The sequence below is a fragment of the Entelurus aequoreus genome, linkage group LG14 (assembly GCF_033978785.1).
Source record: "Entelurus aequoreus isolate RoL-2023_Sb linkage group LG14, RoL_Eaeq_v1.1, whole genome shotgun sequence".
NCBI lineage: Eukaryota > Metazoa > Chordata > Actinopteri > Syngnathiformes > Syngnathidae > Entelurus > Entelurus aequoreus.
This window is the reverse complement of record NC_084744.1, coordinates 33,216,248-33,241,196: the sequence shown is the minus strand read 5'-3', so window position 1 is coordinate 33,241,196 and position 24,949 is coordinate 33,216,248. Positions and strand designations below refer to the sequence as shown.

The 24,949-nt window shown below is 43.6% G+C and overlaps 1 protein-coding gene across 3 annotated transcripts in view; it reads left to right on the top strand.

The window, feature by feature from the left end:
* Positions 1-23,889, top strand: part of LOC133664775 (E3 ubiquitin-protein ligase TRIM47-like) — a 121,838-nt gene extending 97,949 nt beyond the window's left edge. For all 3 annotated transcript variants that reach the window (XM_062069676.1, XM_062069677.1, XM_062069678.1), the window contains exons 6-8: positions 340-439; positions 21,795-21,820; positions 22,906-23,889. In XM_062069676.1, coding sequence (XP_061925660.1) covers positions 340-439; positions 21,795-21,820; positions 22,906-23,054 — 275 coding nt within the window. In that variant the 3' untranslated portion in view covers positions 23,055-23,889. The remainder of the gene's footprint in view (positions 1-339; positions 440-21,794; positions 21,821-22,905) is intronic.
* Positions 23,890-24,949: the final 1,060 nt, after the last annotated feature.

The following is a 24,949-nucleotide window of genomic DNA, read 5'->3' as shown; positions in this document are numbered from 1 at the left end:
AATGAAATATCTTGTCTTTGCAGTCTATTCAATTGAATATAAGTTGAAAAGGATTTGTTGTATTCTCTTTTTATTTACCATTTACACAACCTGACAACTTCACTGCTTTTGGGGTTTGTAATTATTTCATCCCCTGCTGATTTTGTAGTTTTCGTCTCTTACATATAAACAAATATGAGTTAAAAAATGAGTAATGTGCAACCCAACATTCTAGTACACAGTGATGTGGCTGGTTTTCTGTTGACCAATCATTTTTGTTGTTGTTGTTGACAGTGGAAATGGCAAAAATGCGGAAGGTGTGCATTGACAATAATGTTGTGCGTTGTTGTCATCATGTAGTACAAGACATCGTCTGGGTTTTCCCCCCCGCCCCCGCCGGCCCAGGCAGAAGCAGCGCCTTCGGCCCGTGTCACACCTCCCGTTCAAAGGGAAGCCGCAGGTGAGTCACCATGATGATGTCACTGTGTTATCTGTCTATTTGTTCAATAATGCAGACGAGGCGTGTTGGCTGAGTTCTAAACGTTTACTCATAAAGCGTGCTCATAACAACATCCTAGCTGCCGGCATGGCCACATACAACAACACTAGTGGTTAGAGTGTCCGCCCTGAGATCGGTAGGTTGGAGTTCAAATCCCAGCCGAGTCATACCAAAGACTATAAAAATGGGACCCATAACCTCCCTGCTTGGCACTCAGCAACAAAGGGTTGGAGTTGGGGGTTAAATCACCAAAATGATTCCCGGGCGCGGCGCTGCTGCTGCCCACTGCTCCCCAAGGGGATGGGTCAAATGCAGAGGACAAATTTCACCACATCTAGTGTGTGTGTGACAATCATTGGTACTTTAATCTTTAATCTTAAAACTTCTGGGGCTACCGCGCATGCTCATAACTCCTGTTGCATGCTGGGTAGTGTAGTTCATATATTCCCTGGAACATAACATCACATCTTTCCCCCTATAAAGAAAAAGTGTTTAACTCAACAAAGTGTTGTTTTTTTTTAGCATTGTAACCACATTTGCAACCATATAATTTTGTCTTCATAGACATCTCTTTCAACAAAGAAACAAAGCATCATAACAAACAGTTATGTCAACACTTAACAAGTCTCAATCAGCCTCTCAGGTGGCTGAACATGTCTCTTCGGTCTAGAGTTAGACAGTCTCTCAACAGCAGGTGACGCGGACACTGCTGTCAGTCCTTGGTCAGCAAGGTCAGGCTCCGTGTCAGCAAGTTCTGCAGGTCCAGCTGAGTCCTGTTGAGCCTTTTCCTGAGCTGCAATGTTGCCTTCAGTCAGCTGTAGTTGAAGATCCGTGCGGTTCCTTCTCAGAGTCGGTCCATTTTCCATCTGGATCCTATACGAACGTGGAGCAACTTCCTCTTCCACCTGTCCTTTTTGTCTCCAAGTGCCTGTAGAAATGTCTCTGAGACGCACGACGTCTCCTGGCCTCAGCATAGGCAGGTGTTTTGCCGTTCTGTCATGCAGCTGTTTTTGCTTCGCTTTTTGTACATCCTTAGTATGTCTGATTTTGTGTGCGCCTTTGGGTGTCAGCAAATCCTCGTTGACTGGTAGGTTGGAGCGAATGCGTTTACCCATCAGCATTTGGGTTGGTGACAGTCCATTTTGTAGAGGTGCACTCCGGTAGATCAGTGAACTTTTCTGAAAGTCATCTTTGTCCTGTGATTTTTTTAACAAGTTCTTTACTATTTTTACAGAGCATTCTGCCAAGCCGTTGGACTTTGGATAAGTTGGACTTGATGTGGAGTGTTGAAACCCCCATTCCTTGGCAAAGGCAGCAAACTCACAGCTAGAAAACTGGGGACCATTGTCGGAAAACAGTTTGCATGGAACTGGCAAAAACAGTCTTTAAATAACTGACAACTGCTTTGCTTGTTATTGACTGCAACGCTCCAATTTCCGGATAGTTTGAAAAGTAGTCTGTGACTACCACGTAGCTCCTTCCATCAAAGTCAAATAGATCAGTTCCTACTTTGTAGTAAGGTCTGTGGGGCACTGGATGAGTCATCAGTGGCTCAGCTTGTTGTTTTGGCCTGTAAGTTCGGCAAACTCCACATGACGCTGTTGTTTGGCTAATATCCTGATTGATCCTTGGCCAGTACATTACTTCTCTAGCCCTCCTTTGACTTCACCGAGGTGGCCTTCGTGTATCTTTTCGAGCATTTGTTTGCGCAGTGAGTACGGAATAACAAATTTGCTCCCTTTTAGCACTATGTCATCCACCACTGTAAGCTCAGCTCTACAATTCCACTAGTCTTGTATTTTCAAGGGGCAATCCTTTTTGTTGTCAGGCCATCCACTCTGTACTGTGCTCTTGAGTTATTTCATAGTTTCATCTGCAATAGTCTCTTTCCGTATTTGTTCTGTTCTGTCTGCAGTCACCGGCAAAGATGTCACTACCATATCTACATAGGCCTGTATCTCTGTGCTATTTTCACTGTCTGCAAGTTCTCTCTTGTCCACTGCTCTAGACAATGTGTCGGCTGTGTACATATATTTTCCCTGTGTATATATCATGTGCACGTCATATTTTTGCAGTCGAATTAGCATGCGCTGTATTCGTACTGGACAGTCATTCAATGGTTTGTTCATGATAGACACCAACGGTTTATGATCGGTTTCCACTTGAAACATCTGTCCATATACATATTGATGGAAACGCTCACATGCATTCAAACTTGCTAACAGTTCTTTTTCAATTTGAGCATACCTGGTCTCTGCACTTGTCAGTGCTCTGGATGCATAGGCGACAGGTAGCCACTGCTCTTCATGTTGCTGCAGTAGCACTGCTCCCAGGCCGTACTGCGATGCATCTGCCGAGATCTGGTGCTCTTCTCGGGGTCATAAAACTTTAACACGGGCTCCTGTGTAAGAGTCTCTTTCAGTTTCAGAAAACATTGTTCTTGCTCGTGGGACCATATCCATTCATTCTTTTGTTCAAGAAGACTCCTGAGAGGTGCTGACTGTGTTGACAGTTTTGGGACAAACTTGGCAAGATAGGTGACCATCCCTAGGAAACGTCTGATCTCATCTTTATTGGTTGGCCTTTCCATGTTGTTGATTGCTGAAGTTTTTCTTGGGTCTGGCTTCACGCCCTCTTCACTCACAACATCTCCCACAAAGGTAAGTGACTTCACTCCAAACTCACATTTTCTTTGTTAAGTTTCAGGTTCACCTCCCTTGTCTTGTCTAGCACTTGTCTCAGTCTTTCGTCGTGTTCTTTTCGGGTTGAGCCCCACACTATGATATCATCCATCATTGTCTCAACTCCGGGTATGTGCTCAAAAATCATGTGAATGGTCTTATGATGTACTTCAGGCGCTGACAAGATGCTGTATGGTAGACGAAGAAACCTGTACCTGCCCTCCGGGGTGTTAAATGTGCACAGTCTTGAACTCTCCTCGTCAAGCTTCATCTGCCAGAAACCTGATGAAGCATCTAATTTGCTGAACCATTTTGCTCCAGCATATTGTGCCATGATCTCTTCCCTGGTTGGTAACCTGATGTGCTCTCTTCTGATTGCTTTATTTAGGTCTCTTGGATCCAAGCATATTCTTAGGGCACCTGTTTCCTTTTGCACAACAACCTGCGAGCTGACCCATTCAGTTGGCTCATCTATTCTTTTAATGACTCCCAACTTTTCCATTTGCGCTAGTTCATCTTTCAGTTTTTCACGCAGAGCAAATGGGACTTTCCTGCACGGGTGCACAACAGGAAACACATTTTTATCTACACATATTTTATGTAGTCCAGGTAGACATCAAAGTCCTTGAAATAAGTCCTTATACTCTTCCATGAGTGTGTCCTGAGCATTTGTAGTTTCTTGAAATGTCACCACAAACACTCTTTTGACAAGATTGAGCTTTGTGCATGCACTGAGTCCCAGGATTGGTTGTACACTCATATCCACGATCAGTAGCTGTGCTCTCATTTGTCGACCCTTGTGTTTAAAAGTTGCAATACATCCGCCTTTAACAGGAACTCGTTCTCCACTTACTTTGGTTTTTACTGGATGGATTTTGCTCTTTACAGTCAGTGTTTTGTAATCTTCCAAAGATAGCAGGTTAACGTGAGCACCTGTATCTAACTTGAATGGTATTGTCATCTGATTCACTGTAATTGGAACAATCCATTCTTCTTTTTCAATTGTGCATGCTTGCACCACATTGACAATAAACTCCTCCTTATCATCATCTTCTTCAACTGTGTGAACTTTGTTTCTTGAAGCTGCTTTGCAACACTTTGCTTAGTGATTGCTCCTTCCACAGTTGTTACATGTTTTTCCATATGCAGGACAATATTTTGGCTTGTGGCTGCCTCCAAATTTACCACATTTAAATTCCATAGATTTGTCTTTTTGATCCTTTTGTTTGGTACCCATTTTGTTTTTCCATTGTTCTTTATGTCAATCAATCAATCAATGTTTATTTATATAGCCCTAAATCACAAGTTCCTCAAAGGGCTGCACAAGCCACAACGACATCCTCGGTACAGAGCCCACATACGGGCAAGGAAAAACTCACCCCAGTGGGACGTCGGTGAATGACTATGAGAAACCTTGGAGAGGACCGCATATGTGGGTAACCCCCCCCCCCCCCCTCTAGGGGAGACCGAAAGCAATGGATGTCGAGTGGGTCTGACATAACATTGTGAAAGTACAGTCCACAGTGGATCCAACACATCAGTGAGAGTCCAGTCCATAGTGGGGACAGCAGGAAACCGTCCCGAGCGGAGACGGGTCAGCAGCGCAGAGATGTCCCCAACCGATGCACAGGCTAGTGGTCCACCCGGGGTCCCGACTCTGGACAGCCAGCACTTCATCCATGGCCACCGGACCTATGCAACTCCCCCTCGCAAGGGACAGGGGAGAAGAGGAGAGAAGAAAAGAAACGGCTGATCAACTGGTCTAAAAAGGGGGGTCTATTTAAAGGCTAGAGTATACAAATGAGTTTTAAGATGGGACTTAAATGCTTCCACTGAGGTAGCATCTCTAACTGTTACCGGGAGGGCATTCCAGAGTACTGGAGCCCGAATAGAAAACGCTCTATAGACCGCAGACTTTTTTTTGGCTCTGGGAATCACTAATAAGCCGGAGTTCTTTGAACGCAGATTTCTTGCCGGGACATATGGTACAATACAATCGGCGAGATAGGCTGGAGCTAAACCATGTAGTATTTTATACATAAGTAGTAAAACCTTAAAGTCGCATCTTAAGTGCACAGAAAGCCAGTGCAGGTGAGCCAGTATAGGCGTAATATGATCAAACTTTCTTGTTCTTGTCAAGAGTCTAGCAGCCGCATTTTGTACCAACTGTAATCTTTTAATGCTAGACATAGGGAGGCCCGAAAATAATACGTTACAGTAATCGAGACGAGACGTAACGAACGCATGAATAATGATCTCAGCATTGCTAGTGGACAAGATGGAACGAATTTTAGCGATATTACGGAGATGAAAGAAGGCCGTTTTAGTAACACTCTTAATGTGTGACTCAAACGAGAGAGTTGGGTCAAAGATAATACCCAGATTCTTTACCGAGTCGCCTTGTGTAATTGTTTGGTTGTCAACTGTTAAGGTGGCATTATTAAATAAATGTCGGTGTCTAGCAGGACCGATAATCAGCATTTCCGTTTTCTTAGCGTTGAGTTGCAAAAAGTTAGCGGACATCCATTGTTTAATTTCATTAAGACACGCCTCCAGCTGACTACAATCCGGCGTGTTGTTCAGCTTTAGGGGCATGTAGAGTTGAGTGTCATCAGCATAACAGTGAAAGCTAACACCGTATTTGCGTATGATGTCACCTAGCGGCAGCATGTAAATACTAAAGAGTGCAGGGCCAAGAACCGAACCCTGGGGAACTCCGCACGTTACCTTGACATAGTCCGAGGTCACATTGTTATGGGAGACGCACTGCATCCTGTCAGTAAGATAAGAGTTAAACCAAGACAAGGCTAAGTCTGACATACCAATACATGTTTTGATACGCTCTAATAAAATATTATGATCGACGGTATCGAAAGCGGCGCTAAGATCAAGAAGCAGCAACATAGATGACGCATCAGAATCCATCGTTAGCAATAGATCATTAGTCATTTTTGCGAGGGCTGTCTCCGTAGAGTGATTAGCCCTGAAACCGGATTGAATAGGTTCACAGAGATTGTTAGTCAGTAAGTGTTCATTTAGCTACTGTGCGACAATTTTCTCGAGAATTTTGGAAATAAACAGAAGGTGGGGGACCGGTCGGTAGTTTACCATGAGGTCAGGATCGAGGTTAGGTCTTTTGAGTAGAGGATGAATAACCGCTTTTTTGAATGCTAGGGGAACAGTGCCGGAGGAAAGTGATAAGTTTATAATATTTAACACTGATGGACCTAATAATACAAACAGTTCCTTGATAAGTTTCCCAGGAAGTGGGTCAAGTAAACATGTTGTTTGTTTTATCCCACTTACACGCTGTAATAATTCCTCTAATGTTATTTCATCAAAAATAGAGAGACTATTTTGGAGGGCGGTATCCGTCGTATATACAGTCGTATTTGTGTTAATAGAACCCAGTTGTAGCTGGGATGCATTGTCTTTAATCTCCTTTCTAATGAGTTCAATTTTCTTATTAAAGAAATTCATAAAGTCATCTGCTGAGTGGGTGGAGCTACTGGGAGGAGTCCCTTGTTGGGTTAACGATGCTACTGTACTAAACAGAAATTTAGGATCGTTTTTGTTGAGGCGAAAGAAGATTTGAGTAGTATTTAGCTTTAGCTAAGGTAAGCATGCGTTTATAAGTTATTAAACTATCTGTTACGACCTGGTCGCATCGAGGTGCGGTGGTGTTCTCCCAATGATGCAGACGGGCTCGGACACAGCTTGCAGGTAGGAAAATGATTTATTTTCACAAATCAGACAGAAAAAACAAAAACGACTAGCATGGGAGCTAGCAAGCAAAATAATGTAGCATGAGAGCTAGCAGGAAACAAAGTGGTCGTAACTTGTTGCATGAAAGCAAATTAGGAAGCCAGGCAGAGTGCTGCCTGGGCGAAGACTAAATAGCCCTCTGATTAGCGCTCGGGCAACAGGTGCGCGTCCCGAAACGCTAACCAGAGGCAGGTGAGCAAAATCTGCCGTCATGGCAACAGAAACAAAACACACGTGACACTAAACTGTAAACAAACGGTGATCCGAGCAGCGGATCCTAACAGTACCCCCCCCTAAAAGGACAGATTCCAGATGTCCCTTGAAAACAAAAAAACAACTGGAACCCAAAAAAAAACAAGCAATAGTTCATGAGTCAAGGGCGGGCGGGGGGGTGACTTGGTGGTGGGTCGCCAGGCCACGTGTCCCCGAATCCACCGGGGAAGGGTCAGGTGGCGGCGGCGAATGGAACGCCGCTGCCGCTGGCGAGGCGGGCGAGGCGGGCGAGGCGGGCGACCACGGTAAGGCCACATTCGTGGCCGCCGAGAAGGTGGGCGTGAGTGGCGCCAGAATTTCAGCAGCCTCTGAGTCCTCTTTTTTTTTTTTTTTTTTTTTTATTTATTTTATTTTTTTTTATAATGTCCTGCCCAGCTTCTCGGGCAAATCATATAGCAGATGCAGATGCCCATATCGGCTGTTCAGATTTACTTTACAAAAGAGAAGTGTAGGATACTTCTCTTGTTGCCTTACTTGTATTTTGACTTTATTAAATGTATTTATATTATCATTTGGTGCAGCCGGGCCGGAGCAGGAGGGGATAGAAAGAGAGAAAAAGGAAGACAGAGGGGGGAATTGTGGGGACAAGAGGGGGATTAGACAGGGAGACAAAAACAACAACAGCAAACACAACAACAACAACAACAGAGCAACATCAGCAAATACGACATGTACAAATATGATGGTAAAAGTAATAGCAAATAAGCAGTTAGCGAAAATTTAAAAAAAAAAAAATACAGAAATGACAATGAGCCTCTGAGTCCTCTGAGAGAGCTGCTTGCGCAGCCGGACCACTCGAGGTCGCTGAGACGTCGCCGTGGAAGCGGTAGGTGTCGACGTCGCTGTCGTGGCAGCCGGAGTCGCTGTCGTGGCAGCCGGAGTCGCTGTCGTGGCAGCCGGAGTCGCTGTCGTGGCAGCAGGAGTCGCTGTCGTGGCAGCAGGAGTCGCTGTCGTGGCAGCCGGAGTCGCTGTCGTGGCAGCCGGAGTCGCTGTCGTGGCAGCCGGAGTCGCTGTCGTGGCAGCCGGAGTCGCTGTCGTGGCAGCCGGAGTCGCTGTCGTGGCAGCCGGAGTCACTGTCGTGGCAGCCGGAGTCGCTGTCGTGGCAGCAGGAGTCGCTGTCGTGGCAGCCGGAGTCGCTGTCGTGGCAGCCGGAGTCGCTGTCGTGGCAGCCGGAGTCGCTGTCATGGCAGCAGGAGTCGCTGTCGTGGCAGCAGGAGTCGCTGTCGTGGCAGCAGGAGTCGCTGTCGTGGCAGCAGGAGTCGCTGTCGTGGCAGCAGGAGTCGCTGTCGTGGCAGCAGGAGTCGCTGTCGTGGCAGCAGGAGTCGCTGTCGTGGCAGCAGGAGTCGCTGTCGTGGCAGCCGGAGTCGCTGTCGTGGCAGCCGCAGTCGCTGTCGTGGCAGCCGGAGTCGCTGTCGTGGCAGCCGGAGTCGCTGTCGTGGCAGCCGGAGTCGCTGTCGTGGCAGCCGGAGTCGCTGTCGTGGCAGCCGGAGTCGCTGTCGTGGCAGCCGGAGTCGCTGTCGTGGCAGCCGGAGTCGCTGTCGTGGCAGCCGGTGCTGGTGCGAGAACCAGTCGTGGTGCAGGTGCTGGTGCGAGAACCAGTCGTGGTGCAGGTACTGGTGCGAGAACCAGTCGTGGTGCAGGTACTGGTGCGAGAACCAGTCGTGGTGCAGGTACTGGTGCGAGAACCAGTCGTGGTGCAGGTACTGGTGCGAGAACCAGCCGTGGTGCAGGTACTGGTGCGAGAACCAGCCGAGGTGCAGGTACTGGTGCGGGAACCAGCCGAGGTGCAGGTACTGGTGTGAGAACCAGTCGAGGTGCAGGTACTGGTGTGGGAACCAGCCGAGGTGCAGGTATTGGAACCTGTGGTGGAGCTGGTGCTAGCCTTAGCCTTGGCGCTAGCTTAGGTGCAGGTGGCCTGGCTGGCGGTTGCGGCTTAGCAGGCCGAAAAACCGGTGGTGGCGGCCGGCTAGGAGGTTGTGGCTTAGCACGCCGAAGGACAGGTGGCGGTGGCCGAGCAGGAGGTTGCGGCTTAGCACGCCGTTGTGCCACCCCACTCGCACAGCTCCCAGTACTAGCCCCCCCCTCAAAAAGCGGATCCCAGACGCGCTCCTTGCGGACTGGAACCGTCTTCAAGGGTGGGTGGAGGGTGGTCAGGTGGAGGGCAGAATCCTCTCCTCTAAATTGTCCAAAATGTCTCTTCTTACTCCCCACTTGAGACTGGGTGGGAGCACAGGGGGAAAAAATATGTGCAGTGGGCGGAGCAATAGTCACTGGGGGTGGAGCTAGAAAGTCAGGTGACCGGGACTGACTAGATTTACATTTCACAAAAATGTCCTGATAATGTTTTATCTTAGATTTAAAGTCCTTAGGGGGTGGCTGACAAAAAGGAGCAGAAGATTTTAAAAAAAATTCTTCGTCTCTGACGTCATCCACAGTGGGCGGGATGACGTCATCCGTGTGGGTCTCCAGCTGACTGACAGCCCAATTGGTGAAATGTTTGGCGAAATGGTCAATTGGGTTTCCAAACATCTGAGGAGGGGAGTCTTGGGCTGAATGTTGCTTACTGTGTACCGGTGGAGGAGTCTGTGGGAGTGGCGCGTCTTGGCAGCGAAGTGAAGACCTCTTTGGTGGCTTCCGTCTTCGCTGACGCGTCCGGTGGTGCGGAGGTGTGGCGATGTCCTCGGGCCAAACAGAGTGGATTGGGACCAACCTTCCGTTAGGACCCCATATCAGGTCCTGGCGCTCCGAAGGGGAATAGCGGAGAGTCTCCGCCTCCATTGCTCGCAACACCATCCACGCACCTTCGTCCATCTCCTCCGACGTGCTCGTTGCGGGAGAACTTCTTCTTGCTGGCTTCCTACTGTTACGACCTGGTCGCATCGAGGTGCGGTGGTGTTCTCCCAATGATGCAGACGGGCTCGGACACAGCTTGCAGGTAGGAAAATGATTTATTTTCACAAATCAGACAGAAAAAACAAAAACGACTAGCATGGGAGCTAGCAAGCAAAATAATGTAGCATGAGAGCTAGCAGGAAACAAAGTGGTCGTAACTTGTTGCATGAAAGCAAATTAGGAAGCCAGGAAGAGTGCTGCCTGGGCGAAGACTAAATAGCCCTCTGATTAGCGCTCGGGCAACAGGTGCGCGTCCCGAAACACTAACCAGAGGCAGGTGAGCAAAATCTGCCGTCATGGCAACAGAAACAAAACACACGTGACACTAAACTGTAAACAAACGGTGATCCGAGCAGCGGATCCTAACACTATCACTCCATGCTTGATGGAAAATCTCAAGTTTAGTCGCGCGCCATTTGCGTACCAGCTTTCTACATGATAATTTATGAGCTCTAATTTCTTGTGTAAACCATGGGGTGCGCCTTTTAGGGGGTCCGATGGGGTATTTATATGGATATTAAAGTCCCCCATTATGATTATATTGTCGGCGTGCGTGACTAGATCAGCAACGAACTCTGAGAATTCACCGATAAAGTCCGAATAGGGCCCAGGGGGGCGGTAGATAACAGCCAGGTCAAGAGGTAGCGGTGTGACAGACCTCATAGTAAGCACCTCAAACGATGTATATTTATTATTTAGGTTAGGGGTAAGGTTGAAATTTTCATTGTATATTAGTGCGACACCCCCTCCCCTTTTAAGAGGACGGGCAACATGCGCATTCGTATAGTTAGGAGGAGATGCCTCATTGAGCGCAAAAAATTTGTCTGGTTTGAGCCAGGTTTCGCTAAGACCAATGACGTTAAGATTGTTGTCTCTAATGACCTCATTAACCAATAACGCCTTGGGAGACAATGATCTTATGTTTAAAAAGCCCATATTATAGGTATTGGACTGTTTTGACGAGTTTTTGTTAAGATTATCTGTAGTAGCAATATTAACAATGTTGCGTTTATTATGCGTAGTGCACTTTAAATAGTTTCGACCATATCTAGGAATTGATATGACGGGAATTTTCCGATTGTTTGCTTGGTGCTGCAATAGACTGGACATATCATAATTTGCCACCTCAGTAGAATGCATGTCCACCTCTGACACAGACACAACAGAAAAAACATTATGTGAATTGTGTATTATTCTAAGAGAATTGCTATGCGTACATGGATTATCCAGCCTGGCGCTGGCTAGTTCTAGCTTAACTGACTCCTCACCCGGACTAACAGACATTGTAATTGCCTGTGACCGGGCTTGCTCTAGTGTAGTCAGTCAAGTGAGACTTAAACAGTAGTCTATGTTGCTAGGCAGGATGATGGCGCCTTCCTGGTTAGGGTGAAGGCCGTCTCTCATCAGCAAGCCTGGTTTGCCCCAGAAAGAGGGCCAGTTATCAATAAACGTTAGTCCCTGTTGCCTACAGAGGCAAGTCAGCCACTTGTTAAGCGAGACTAATCTGCTATATCTCTCATCATTGCCTCTCGCAGGCAGGGGGCCAGAGACAATTACTCGATGCCTGGACATCTTTCTGGCGAGATCACAAGTCCTGGCTATGTTTCTCTTTGTAATCTCTGACTGTCTCATTCTAGTGTCATTGGAGCCAACGTGTACAACTATATTCGCATAATTAGTGGTGCGATTAGCCTGTCGTACGTGTTTACTAGGCCTGTTGCAAGTTAGCTCCCTAAGATTAGCTTTAATGTCAGGTGCTCTGGCCCCGGGGATACACTTTATTGTGGCTGGTTTGCTAAGCTTTATGTTTCGGGTGATGGAGTCCCCTATGACTAAGGTGTGGTGCCCGGTAGACTGGGGTGTAGGACTAGCTAAAGTGCTAAATCTATCATGCGTGTCAACCGGTACACCGTAGCTTGTAGGCCACTTAGGACTGTTACAAGCTGGGCTAGTTAGCTCGCTACAGCTAACGCTAGCAGATGTGTCCGCAACATCTAAAGTAATGACATTACTCTGCTCTAACTGGCGGACACGGCCCTCTAGCAGAGCCAACCTCTCTGTGAGTAAGGTGCAAGACGCGCAGGAAGCCCTTACTCACAGTGTTTTCTGTCACCGAGTGAAGTTCCTGCTGTCCTCAGGGAAGTGGTTGCGGTGTGCGGGAGTAGCTTCCTACTTACCTTCTGACCGGCGCTGCCTTTCTCCGTGCTAGCCTAGCAGCTAGCTAGCTGAGGAAAGGGTGGTGGGACAGAGATCGGGTGATTTGCAAGTTAAATAGTACCACTAAATATGTTTGAGAAGTGATAAAGAAAGCTGTAGAACAATTAAAAGCACACAGATAGAGCGATACTTAGCCTTTTTCGCAACAGCGAACAGACGGCGAGCAGTCATACAATCCTATGTATGGCATGCACTGTTGTTTCTCCTCTCCGTAGCTCTTTTGCTTGAGCTCTGGTGGTCTCAGCTGCTCTACACATACTGACACACTTATCTAACGTAAGCCCAGTTTCTCGAAGCAGTCTTTCTCTCAGTGCATTATCCATTGTACCACAAACAATCCTATCTCTCACTAATGAGTCTCTCAGAGTGTCAAATTCACATGTTTTGCTTAGCGTGTGAAGCTCTGCCATGTACTGATCAAAAGGTACTTCTTGCTTTTGGTCATGTGTGAAAAACTTATACCTCTCAAATGTCACGTTTTGACGAGGCACAAAGTATTCTTCAAACTTTGTCATTAGCTGTTCCAGAGTCAAATTAGCTTCTTCCAGCTGAAAGCTATTATATATGTCCAAAGCATCTTCTCCATTAACATGCAAAATAATATGAGCTTTCGGCTTTTCATTATCACCTCCTGCTCCGCTTGCTGCTAAATATATATTAAATCTTTGCTTAAAATGCTTCCAGTTATCGGCAAGATTAGCAGTTAGTAGCATTGGGCTAGGTGGACTTAGCTTTTCCATGACTGCACTTTGGGGTAAGTTACCGGGACTCCACAGCTCTTTGTGTTGTTGGGTTTCCTCCAACTCGGGCACAAGATCTTCTTCTATTTGTTCAATCTGTCCTTTGTCCTCTGTGTCACTTTACCGCCGCTCAAAGTCTTCACACACGTAGCAAACTCCTCAGAAATGTGACGTCCTTCGCACGTTTTCCCTCACGCGACCGGAGACATCTTCCTTCCGCTTGTCTTTCGTGGCTCCCTCGTGGCAAACATTCCGTCCGACGCTGCTCACGGCCACTTCTGACACCATGTGTTGTCTGTCTATTTGTTCAATAATGCAGACGAGGCGTGTTGGCTGAGTTCTAAACGTTTACTCATAAAGCGTGCTCATACTCATCACTCGGTGACACAGCTCCAACAGTTCATGAAAAAGCTTGAAAATAAGTTCACATCCATCCAGCAGAGCAACATCTTCATGTTTATAAGGAAGATAAACATCAAACTGCCGGATCATTTTCGTGATTTTGGACTTGTTGGAGACTTTTTGATGACATGTGCTCCAATGCATTGACACGCCATCAATACTGGATTGCCTGGAATCAGAAAGTATTTTGAAAGATCAACTGGATTCTAAAAGTACTTTTCCTCACTAAACAATGGCGACTAAGAAGTTAGCAGAAGAAATGGAAGAGGTGAAAAAGTCTCTGAATTTCATGTCAGAGGAACTGAGTAAAGTAGCAAAACAGCAAACGGGCCTTCTGGACTTAATTGATGAAATTAAGCAGCTGAAGGCAATTATCAAAGACAAACACAAGAAGATTGAAGAACTTGAAAGAAGAGTGGACGATCTAGAGCAGTACTCGAGGATGGATGACCTGGTGATTTCTGGGCTTGAGACAAGCCACCGCTCCTATGCAAGGATCACAGCAGGTGACAAGGAGGGAGAAGGTGCACCAAGAGGTGAACTGCACACACTTGAGCAGCAAGTCATCAAATTCTTCAATAACAAAGGAATTCCTGTATGCAGTTCTAGTATAGCTGCATGCCACACCATTCCACTGAAACAAAACAACAGATCCAACATCATCATCCGTTTTGTGAGTAGAAAACATAAAATTGAAATGCTTAAACTGGGAAAAAATTTGAAAGGCACAGGAGTATATGTAAATGAGCATCTCACAAAGAGAAACGCAGAAATTGCAAGACAAGCCAGGATATTGAAAAAGGGAAAGCGAATCCAGGACACATGGACAAGGAACTGTAAAGTAATGATTAGATTGAATGGTCCACCAGAACAAGCAAGAGTATTAGTGGTCAGAGACTTGAAGGAACTTGAACAATATCAATGAAAAAGATGATGATGATAAACAAGTGGAATAGTGGGGAAATGTTCCTTGTTTATTGTGTACTGTGTGCAGAGAAACAGTGTGGACAAGCAACATGATGGAAGAACAAATGAGCTGCACAAAATTCAAGTCTTTTGACTATCATGATCATAAATGCTATGAGTTAGAAAATAACATTGACCCAGATATTCACTTCTATCAGGACTCTAAAGTGGACTGTGAGTATTATACTGATGAACAGTTTAATTCAAATGTTAAAATGGAAGGCTTTTCTGTGATTCATTTCAACAGCAGGAGTCTTTACAGTAACTTTTCCAAAATTAAAGAGTATCTTAAACAAATACAGCAAAGGTTTACCATAATAGCAATTTCAGAAACTTGGTTGAGTGATAGTAAGGAATTACTGGATGGATTAGAGGGATATGAAATGTTTTGGCAAAACAGGATGAACAAAAGGGGAGGAGGTGTTGTATTGTTTGTGATGTCCTCTCTCAAATGTAGGCTGATTGCTGACATGACAACTGCTATTGACAATCTGATGGAATGTGTAACTATTGAAATCAGTGTTGAAAGATCCAAAAACATATTAATTAGTTGTATTTATAGAACTCCAGGATCATGCATTGATCAATTTAATAAGAAAATGTTTGAGTTATATGAAAGACATAATGATAAGGTGATCTTGATTTGTGGTGACTTCAACATTGATTTGATGAAATTTAATGATCACATGAAAACCACTGATTTTGTTAATCTTATGTTCAGCTTGAGTTTCTTTCCACTAATTGTAAAACCTAGCAGAATAACAAAAGGACAGCTTAACACTGATTGACAATATTTTTATAAATGTATTTGATGGGAATAGAAAAAGTGGACTCTTAGTGACTGATGTAAGTGATCACTTGCCTGTCTTTACAGTGATGCAAATGAACAAGGAGACAAACTTACAAACAAAAAGACAAATAAATAACTTTGTTAGAATAAAATCACCAGAAGCAGTTAAGGCATTCAAGGCTGATCTTTTAAATCAGGATTGGCAAAATGTTTTTGTGGAGGACACTAATGAAGCATACGATACATTCCTGGATATATTTCTGACACTTTATGACCATCATTGTCCATTGAGAGAATATAAGCAAAATACTAAAAAGAGGGAGAAACCATGGATAACAGGGGGTTTAGTAAAAGCCTGTAAAAAAAAAAAAAGGCTTTACAAGGAATTTATTAAGCATCGAACAATAGAAAATGAGGACAAATATAAAAAGTATAAAAACAGATTGACATGTATCATGAGGCTGCAACAAACAAACTATTATGAACAATTGCTGCATAAACATAAAAATAATATCATTGAAACCTGGAATGTGCTTAATACAATGATTAAAAAATCTAGCAAAAAGGATTTTACAGCTTATCTGGTAAAAGATGACAACTCAATTATTGAAAATATAGAAGAAATAGCTGAGGAATTCAATAAGTTTTTTGTGAATGTTGGCCCAAATTTGGCAAAAAATATAAATTTTAATATGAATGATGAGAAAAAGTTCAAGCGTGTATCTGACATTAAAAATTCAATGTTTCTTGGCGGAGTTTGTGAAAGTGATGTGTTAGAAGTGGTCAGAAAGTTTAAAAACAAAAAATCTGTCGATGGTAACAACGTGGATATGTCACTTGTTAAAGAAGTGGTGGATTGTGTCCTGAAGCCGTTTACTTATATATGTAATAAATCTTTATCAACTGGAACTTTTCCTGACAAAATGAAAATTGCTAAAGTTATTCCAATTTATAAAAATGGTGATAAACACATGGTCTCAAATTATAGACCTGTGTCTCTACTACCTCAATTTGCAAAAATTCTTGAGAAATTATTTGTAAATAGACTTGATCAGTTCATTGACAAACATGAGCTACTGAATGATCAGCAGTATGGCTTCAGGAGTAATCGATCTACATCCCTAGCAGTGATGGACTTTGTAGAAAACGTAGCTACAGCAATAGAAAAGAAACAACACACCGTTGGAGTATTTATTGACTTATGTAAAGCTTTTGACACAATCGATCATTCCTTACTTCTGCAAAAATTGGAAAACTATGGCATAAGAGGTGTTTCACAACAGTGGTTAAGTAGTTATTTAAGCAATAGATCTCAATATGTGGAAATTAATAAGACTAAATCACAGCCAAGAAGAGTAACTTGTGGGGTGCCACAAGGCTCGGTATTGGGACCTAAGTTATGTATACTATATTTAAATGATATTTGTTCAGTGTCTAATAAATTGAAATTTATTATGTTTGCAGATGATACAAATGTATATTGTTCAGGAGAAGACTTGAAGGAAGTGTAGAGGATAATAGAGGTTGAGTTGATTCAGCTAAAAAAATGGTTTGATATTAATAAGTTATCATTAAATGATAAGAAAACTAAGTTTATGGTGTTTAGTGGTGCAAGGACAAACTGTGAAGCAAAATTAAAATTAAATCAAGTGGAAATTGATAGAGTATATGAAACTAAATTCTTGGGAATAATAATTGATCATAAATTATGTTGGAAACCGCATATTGAATATATAAAGGGAAAAATATCCAAATCCATTGCTATTCTTTATAAAGTAAAACACATGCTGAATAAGAAATGTTTGCATATGTTATATTATTCTTTTATTTTTCCATATTTAACATATTGTGTTGAAGTTTGGGGAAATGTTTATAAAACAAACGTAGACCCAATAATTAAACTTCAAAAAAGGGTCATTAGAATAATACACAAAGCGTGCTACTATGAACATACCAATCCATTATTTATAAGTTCTAATGTGTTAAAATTTTCAGATATTGTGTTTTTAAAAACAATGGAAATTATGTTTCGAGTAAAGAACAACAGCCTTCCAGCTTGTATTCTTAGATTATTTCAATTAAGAGGAGTAAACTATAATTTACGGGGGATATTGGTTTTCGAAATATGTAAAGCAAGAACAAATACAAAATACAAATGTATTTCAGTTTTAGGAGTTAAATGGTGGAACAAGCTCAGTGATGAGTTGAAGACATGTACTTCTTTGTTAAGGTTTAAGAAAACATTGAAAGGTGAAATAATTGAAAATTATAAAATATAGCAACGATTACTTTCATCCCATTGATTTTTTTTTTTCTTTTTAATGTTGATGTTCCAGGTAATCTTATTTTCAGTGAAGGTATAGGATAGGCAAATATAAGCCTTGGCTTCAGCCTATTCCTTTTTCGGTCATGCTTTTTTCTTTTCTTTTCTTTTTGTGTGTAAATGTGTATGATTGTTATATATGTATAATTTGTACTGTACTGTCACACAAAATGGTTAATGGTTGATCATATGACCGAAATAAACTTATTTCATTTCATTTCATAACAACATCCTAGCTGCCGGCATGGCCACATACAACAACACTTCTGGGGCAACCACGCATGCTCAAAACTCCCGTTGCATGCTGGGTAGTGTAGTTCTTATATTCCCTGGAACATAACATCACAGTCACCACCAACACCAACTGATGACGTGTGTAGACCAGTGTTTGTTAACGTGGGTGATTATGTCATTTCACCTATTGGGTTAATGCAAAGCAGTAATTATAACCCGCAAATAATGTGTCCTTGTTGAGTGTCGGTGCTGTCTAGAGCTCAGCAGTAGCCATACCAGTAGGTGGCAGCAGGTAGCTAAGTGCTTTGTTTTGATTGATTGATTGATTGAGACTTTTATTAGTAGGTTGCACAGTGAAGTACATATTCCGTACAATTGACCACTAAATGGTAACACCCGAATAAGTTTTTCAACTTGTTTAAGTCGGGGTCCACTTAAATTGATTCATGATACAGATATATACTATCATATATACTATCATCATAATACAGTCATTACATAAGATAATCACATTGAATTATTTACATTATTTACAATCAGGGGTTTGGAGGGGGGGGAGGATATGGACATCAAGTAGTGGACATAGAGAGAGAGAGAGAGAGAGAGAGAGAGAGAGAGAGAGAGAGAGAGAGAGAGAGAGAGAGAGAGAGAGAGAGAGATCAGAAGGCATAAGAAAAAAGAAAAAGTATCTGCATTTGATTGTTTACATTTGATTATTAGCAATCCGGGGAGGGTGTTAGTTTAGGGTTGTAGCTGCCTGGAGGTGAACTTTTATTGCGGTTTTGAAGGAGGATAGAGATGCCCTTTCTTTTATACCTGTTGGGAGCGCATTCCACATTGATGTGGCATAGAAAGAGAATGAGTTAAGACCTTTGTTAGTTCGGAATCTGGGTTTAACGTGGTTAGTGGAGCACCCCCTGGTGTTGTGGTTATGGCGGTCATTTACATTAAGGAAGTAGTTTGACATGTACTTCGGTATCAGGGAGGTGTAGCGGATGTTATAGACTAGGCTCAGTGCAAGTTGTTTAACTCTGTCCTCCACCTTGAGCCAGCCCACTTTAGAGAAGTGGGTAGGAGTGAGGTGGGATCTGGGGTGGAGGTCTAGAAGTAACCTGACTAGCTTGTTCTGAGATGTTTGGAGTTTAGATTTGAGGGTTTTGGAGGTGCTAGGGTACCAGGAGGTGCATGCGTAATCGAAAAAGGGTTGACGAGAGTTCCCGCCAGAATCCTCAAGGTGCTTTTGTTGACCAGAGAGGAGATTCTATAGAGAAATCTCGTTCGTTGGTTAACCTTTTTGATTACCTTGGTTGCCATTTTATCACAGGAAAGGTTAGCCTCTAGAATGGAACCTAGGTAGGTGACCTCATCTTTCCTGGTGATAACAATGTCACCTACTTTTATGGTGAAGTCATTGACTTTCTTAAGTTTGATGTGGGACCCAAACAGGATGGATTCTGTTTTACCCAAGTGTATGGATAGCTTGTTGTCAGCGAGCCAGGTGCAAGTTCTACAGAGCTCAGCACTGAGGATTTTTTCCACCTGTGACTTGTCCTTGCCGGATACCAGCAAGACAGAGTCATCCGCAAACAAAAACAATTCACAGTCGCATGCAGATGACATGTCGTTTATGTATATTAGGAACAGTAAAGGTCCCAATATACTGCCTTGGGGGACTCCACAGCTCACCGAGAGGAACATGGTGTGTCGTGATCACAATATGCAGACGACAGCGGGAGGCAGGGTGCAGGTAAAAAGGTATCTACGCCAACAATAAACAAAAGGCGAGTGCCGCTAAGAAAAGGCATTGAAGCTTAGGGAAGGCTATGCAGAACGGAACTAAAACTGAACTGGCTTCAAAGTAAAGAAACACAGAATGCTGGACGACAGCAAATACTTACAGCGTGTGGAGCAGAGAGTCGTTCTCTGCATTTAATAACATTACCATGAAAAAGTTTAAGTGAAAGTACCATTAAAAAGTAACATTAAAGGCCTACTGAAAGCCACTACTACCGACCACGCAGTCTTATAGTTTATATATCAATGATGAAATCTTTACATTGCAACACATGCCAATACGGCCGGGTTAACTTATAAAGTGCAATTTTAAATTTCCCGGGAAACTTCCGGTTGAAAACGTCTATGTATGATGACGTTTGCGCGTGACGTCAATGGTTGAAGCGGAAGTATTGGTACACCATTGTATCCCAATACAAACAGCTCTGTTTTCATCGCAAAATTCCACAGTATTCTGGACATCTGTTTTGGTGAATCTTTTGCAATTTGTTTAATGAACAATGGAGACTGCAAAGAAGAAAGCTGTAGGTGGGATCGTGTATTAGCGGCTGGCTGCAGCAACATAACCAGGAGGACTTTGACTTGGATAGCAGACGCGCTATCCGACGCTAGCCGCCGACCACATCAATGATCGGGTGAAGTCCTTCGTCGCGCCGTCGATCGCTGGAACGCAGGTGAGCATGGGTGTTGATGAGCAGATGAGGGCTGGCGTAGGTGGAGAGCTAATGTTTTTAGCATAGCTCTGTCGAGGTCCTGTAGCTAAGTTAGCTTCAATGGCGTCGTTAGCAACAGCATTGCTAGGCTTCGCCAGGCGGTACAGCATTAACCGTGTGGTTACAGGTCCAGAGTTTGGTAGTACTGTTGATCTTCTGTCTATCCTTCCAGTCAGGGATTTATTTATTTTGTTTCTATCTGCATTTAAGCACGATGCTATCACGTTAGCTCCATAGCTAAAGTGCTTCGCCGATGTATTGTCGTGGAGATAAAAGTCACTGTGAATGTCCATTTCGCGTTCTCGACTCTCATTTTCAAGAGGATATAGTATCCGAGGTGGTTTAAAATACAAATCCGTGATCCATAATAGAAAAAGGAGAGAGTGTGGAATCCAATGAGCCAGCTTGTACCTACTTTACGGTCAGAGTGAAAAAAGATACGTCCTGCACTGCACTCTAGTCCTTCACTCTCACATTCCTCATCCACGAATCTTTCATCCTAGCTTAAATTAATGGGGTAATCGTCGCTTTCTCGGTCCAAATCGCTCTCGCTGCTGGTGTAAACTATGGGGAAATGTGAGGAGCTCCACAACCTGTGACGTCACGCTACTTCCGGTACAGGCAAGGCTTTTTTTTATCAGCGACCAAAAGTTGCGAACTTTATCGTCGATGTTCTCTACTAAATCCTTTCAGCAAAAATATGGCAATATCGCGAAATGATCAAGTATGACACATAGAATGTATCTGCTATTTCCGTTTAAATAAGAATATTTCATTTCAGTAGGCCTTTAAAGTGAAAGTACCGTGAAAAATTAACATTTAAGTGAAAGTACCATTAAAAAGTAACATTAAAGTGAAAGTACCATTAAAAAGTAACATTAAAGACTTACAGCGTGCGGAGCAGATGGCGTCCACAAAGTACATCCGTACATGACATGACAATCAACAATGTCCACACAAAGAAGGATAAAAACAACTGAAATAGTCTTGATTGCTAACACAAAGCAGGTGTGGGGAACAGCACTCAAAGGAAGACATGAAACTGATACAGGAAAATACCAAGAAAACAGGAAAAGCCACCAAAATAGGAGCGCAAGAAAACAAGTAAAACACTACACACAGGAAAACAGCAAAAAAGTCAAACTGAATCTCGGCGTGATGTGACAGGTGCTGACAGTACACCTACTTTGTCCCTTGGTTTAGACAAACACTGGCCTCCAGTGGCCAAGCTGTGTCATTATGAAAACATGTTTTTTGAATGCACGCTAACTGGTATATAAACATAAATGAGCCAATGGTAGGTCCTCTTTTCCGCCAGTAAAACCTAATAAATAACCACTCAAAAGCGCCAAGAAAACTTGATTTACATTTGGTGACTTGAATATTAACCAAGTATTAGTGATATTGTTATGTAATGATGTAATATTTAGTTTGCCATCTTTTTAATTCAACGATGCCAGCATATCATAAAGTCTATGAAAGGCCTTGACTCTTGTTTGATGACTCAATTTATTATTGCCACCCAGGAGAGGACTAGCTGCCGGAGCCGGAGGTTTTTGATTGATTGAGACTTTTATTAGTAGGTTGCACAGTGAAGTACATATTCCGTACAATTGACCACTAAATGGTAACACCCGAATAAGTTTTTCAACTTGTTTAAGTCGGGGTCCACTTAAATTGATTCATGATACAGATATATACTATCATATATACTATCATCATAATACAGTCATCACACAAGATAATCACATTGAATTATTTACATTATTTACAATCAGGAGTGTGGAGGGGGGGTGGGGTGGGGGGGGGGGGGTATGGACATCAAGTAGTGGACATAGAGAGAGAGAGAGAGAGAGAGAGAGAGAGAGAGAGATCAGAAGGCATAAGAAAAAGAATCTGCATTTGATTGTTTACATTTGATTATTAGCAATCCGGGGAGGGTGTTAGTTTAGGGTTGTAGCTGCCTGGAGGTGAACTTTTATAGCGGTTTTGAAGGAGGATAGAGATGCCCTTTCTTTTATACCTGTTGGGAGCGCATTCCACATTGATGTGGCATAGAAAGAGAATGAGTTAAGACCTTTGTTAGTTCGGAATCTGGGTTTAACGTGGTTAGTGGAGCACCCCCTGGTGTTGTGGTTATGGCGGTCATTTACGTTAAGGAAGTAGTTTGACATGTACTTCGGTATCAGGGAGGTGTAGCGGATTTTATAGACTAGGCTCAGTGCAAGTTGTTTAACTCTGTCCTCCACCTTGAGCCAGCCCACTTTAGAGAAGTGGGTAGGAGTGAGGTGGGATCTGGGGTGGAGGTCTAGAAGTAACCTGACTAGCTTGTTCTGAGATGTTTGGAGTTTAGATTTGAGGGTTTTGGAGGTGCTAGGGTACCAGGAGGTGCATGCGTAATCGAAAAAGGGTTGAACGAGAGTTCCCGCCAGAATCCTCAAGGTGCTTTTGTTGACCAGAGAGGAAATTCTGTAGAGAAATCTCGTTCGTTGGTTAACCTTTTTGATTACCTTGGTTGCCATTTTATCACAGGAAAGGTTAGCCTCTAGAATGGAACCTAGGTAGGTGACCTCATCTTTCCTGGTGATGACACTGTCACCTACTTTTATGGTGAAGTGATTGACTCTCTTGACACAGGTGACACAGGGTATTCCTCCAGAGTCCAGAAAGTGTTGAGTAGAATGAAGCACCTTCTTCCGATGGATGGAAAACAAAGAGTCATCAAAACAAAGACTTCCAGTGGGCTCATCGACCCACCACCTAGGCCTCCCTCCGCCCTCCCATGACGATGGACTTTTTTGTTTTTTGTTTTTCTGGGATGTCTGGAATCCATCCCTTAAAGGGCGGCGGGGGGTACTGTCATGATCCGTTACCCGGATTATGTCATGTTTAGTTTGATATTCCCTTAGTTGTTTAGTTCTTTTTCAGCACCCCTATTTTTGTGTTCCTTATTGCCATGGATGCTGATTATTTACACCTGCCTCTGATTAGTGGTCAGGACGCTCACCTAATCAGAGAGATATGTATTCCTGCCTCACGCCATACTCTGTCTGGCAGTTTTGTTTGCTACACCCAACAGGTTATTCTTGCTTCTAATCCCCTCGTTCTAAAGACAACAATGACCTTCGCCCCGTAGCTCTGACCTTGATTATTGTGAAATGTTTTGAAACATTTGTTGTGTTACTGCTCAGTCCATGTGGAACTTTCTAAGCATCTAGAAGAGACTCAAGCTTATGCTCAAATTGTATTTATTGATTTTAGTTGAAGGTTGAGGAGCTCGGTCATCTGGGAGAGGCTCAGAATAAAGCTGCTGCTCCTTCAGGTGGAGAGGAGCCAGCTGAGGTGGCACGGGCATCTACTACAGATGCCTCCTGGAAACCTCCCTGGTGAGGTGTTTCAGGCCGGGAGGAGACATTGGGGCAGACCTAGGACATGTTGGAGGGACTAGGTCTCACAGCTGGTCTGGGAACGCCTCGGTATCCCCCCTGTAGAACTAGAGGAGGTGGCCGGGGACAGGGAAGTCTGGGCAACTCTGCTTAGACTGCTGCCCTTGCGACCCGGACTCTGATAAGCGGCGGAAAAATGGATGGATGGATTAATTAAAGACTTCAATGTCAACACTACCCTGATTGAATGTTGTATTCTTTTTTAACTACCCGCACACAGCAAGTGAAGGTTGATCAGACTGTCAGACTTCCAACACTGTTCCACAAGGCTGTGTACTTTCACCTATAATTTTTACACTTTCCTGACTGCAGGAAAGTATATCCTAATAACCTTATTTCTCAAATTTGCAGATGGCACAGCAATTGTGAGTCTTCTGCATACGTGGTGTGACAAAAACCATGTCATTTTAAATGTGGCGAAAACACAAGAGGATGTTTGACCCAAGGGAAGTGACTACACACGAGCCAGTGGTCTTTAAAGACCAGACTTTGATTTATTGAGACTTTCTTTAGTAGATTGCACAGTACAGTCCATATTCCGTACAAGTGACCACTAAATGGTAACACCCGAATAAGTTTTTCAACTTGTTTAAGTCGGGATCCATGTTAATCAATTCATGGTACTATCAATCAACCTCGGGGTCCGTGTTGATAACCTGCTCAGCTGGAAATGGAAAATTGATAACTTGTCCAACAAAACTGCAACAGTTTTTTCCCACTCCAGGCTCACCCCTTAGGAGCCCAGTCTAGATTGTATTTTTTTACTCATCCTTCCCCAGCGTTGACTTTTTTCCCAGCTTTTACGGGGCGCCTTGTGGCGACCCATCAGCGTTCCTGTTCTGTAACCCTGTACACTGTTTGTTTGTCTAATCTTGAACGGGTTTGTGCAGAAAACAAAGTTTTGTTGTACTTGTGCAATGACAATAAAGACCATACAACACCATACCATACCATATCATACCATACCATACCATAATTTCTGACTATATATTTATATATATATAAACAGGCAGAACGGGGGCAGAACCGCAAGGGCACGTAATGGACACGCAGATATATCGCCGCAAATCTGTAGATTTTAACCCGTTAACACCCGCGCGGCACAGTAGGTACACTTTCGGGGTGGTGTCCAAATGGACTCCAATGTGGTGGCGGGTTGTGCCTCCGGCCCAAACATTGTCATGGCGGGCCTGGAGTGCAAACTTTTGAGTATCTATTCTTTTGGGGTGGTTGAT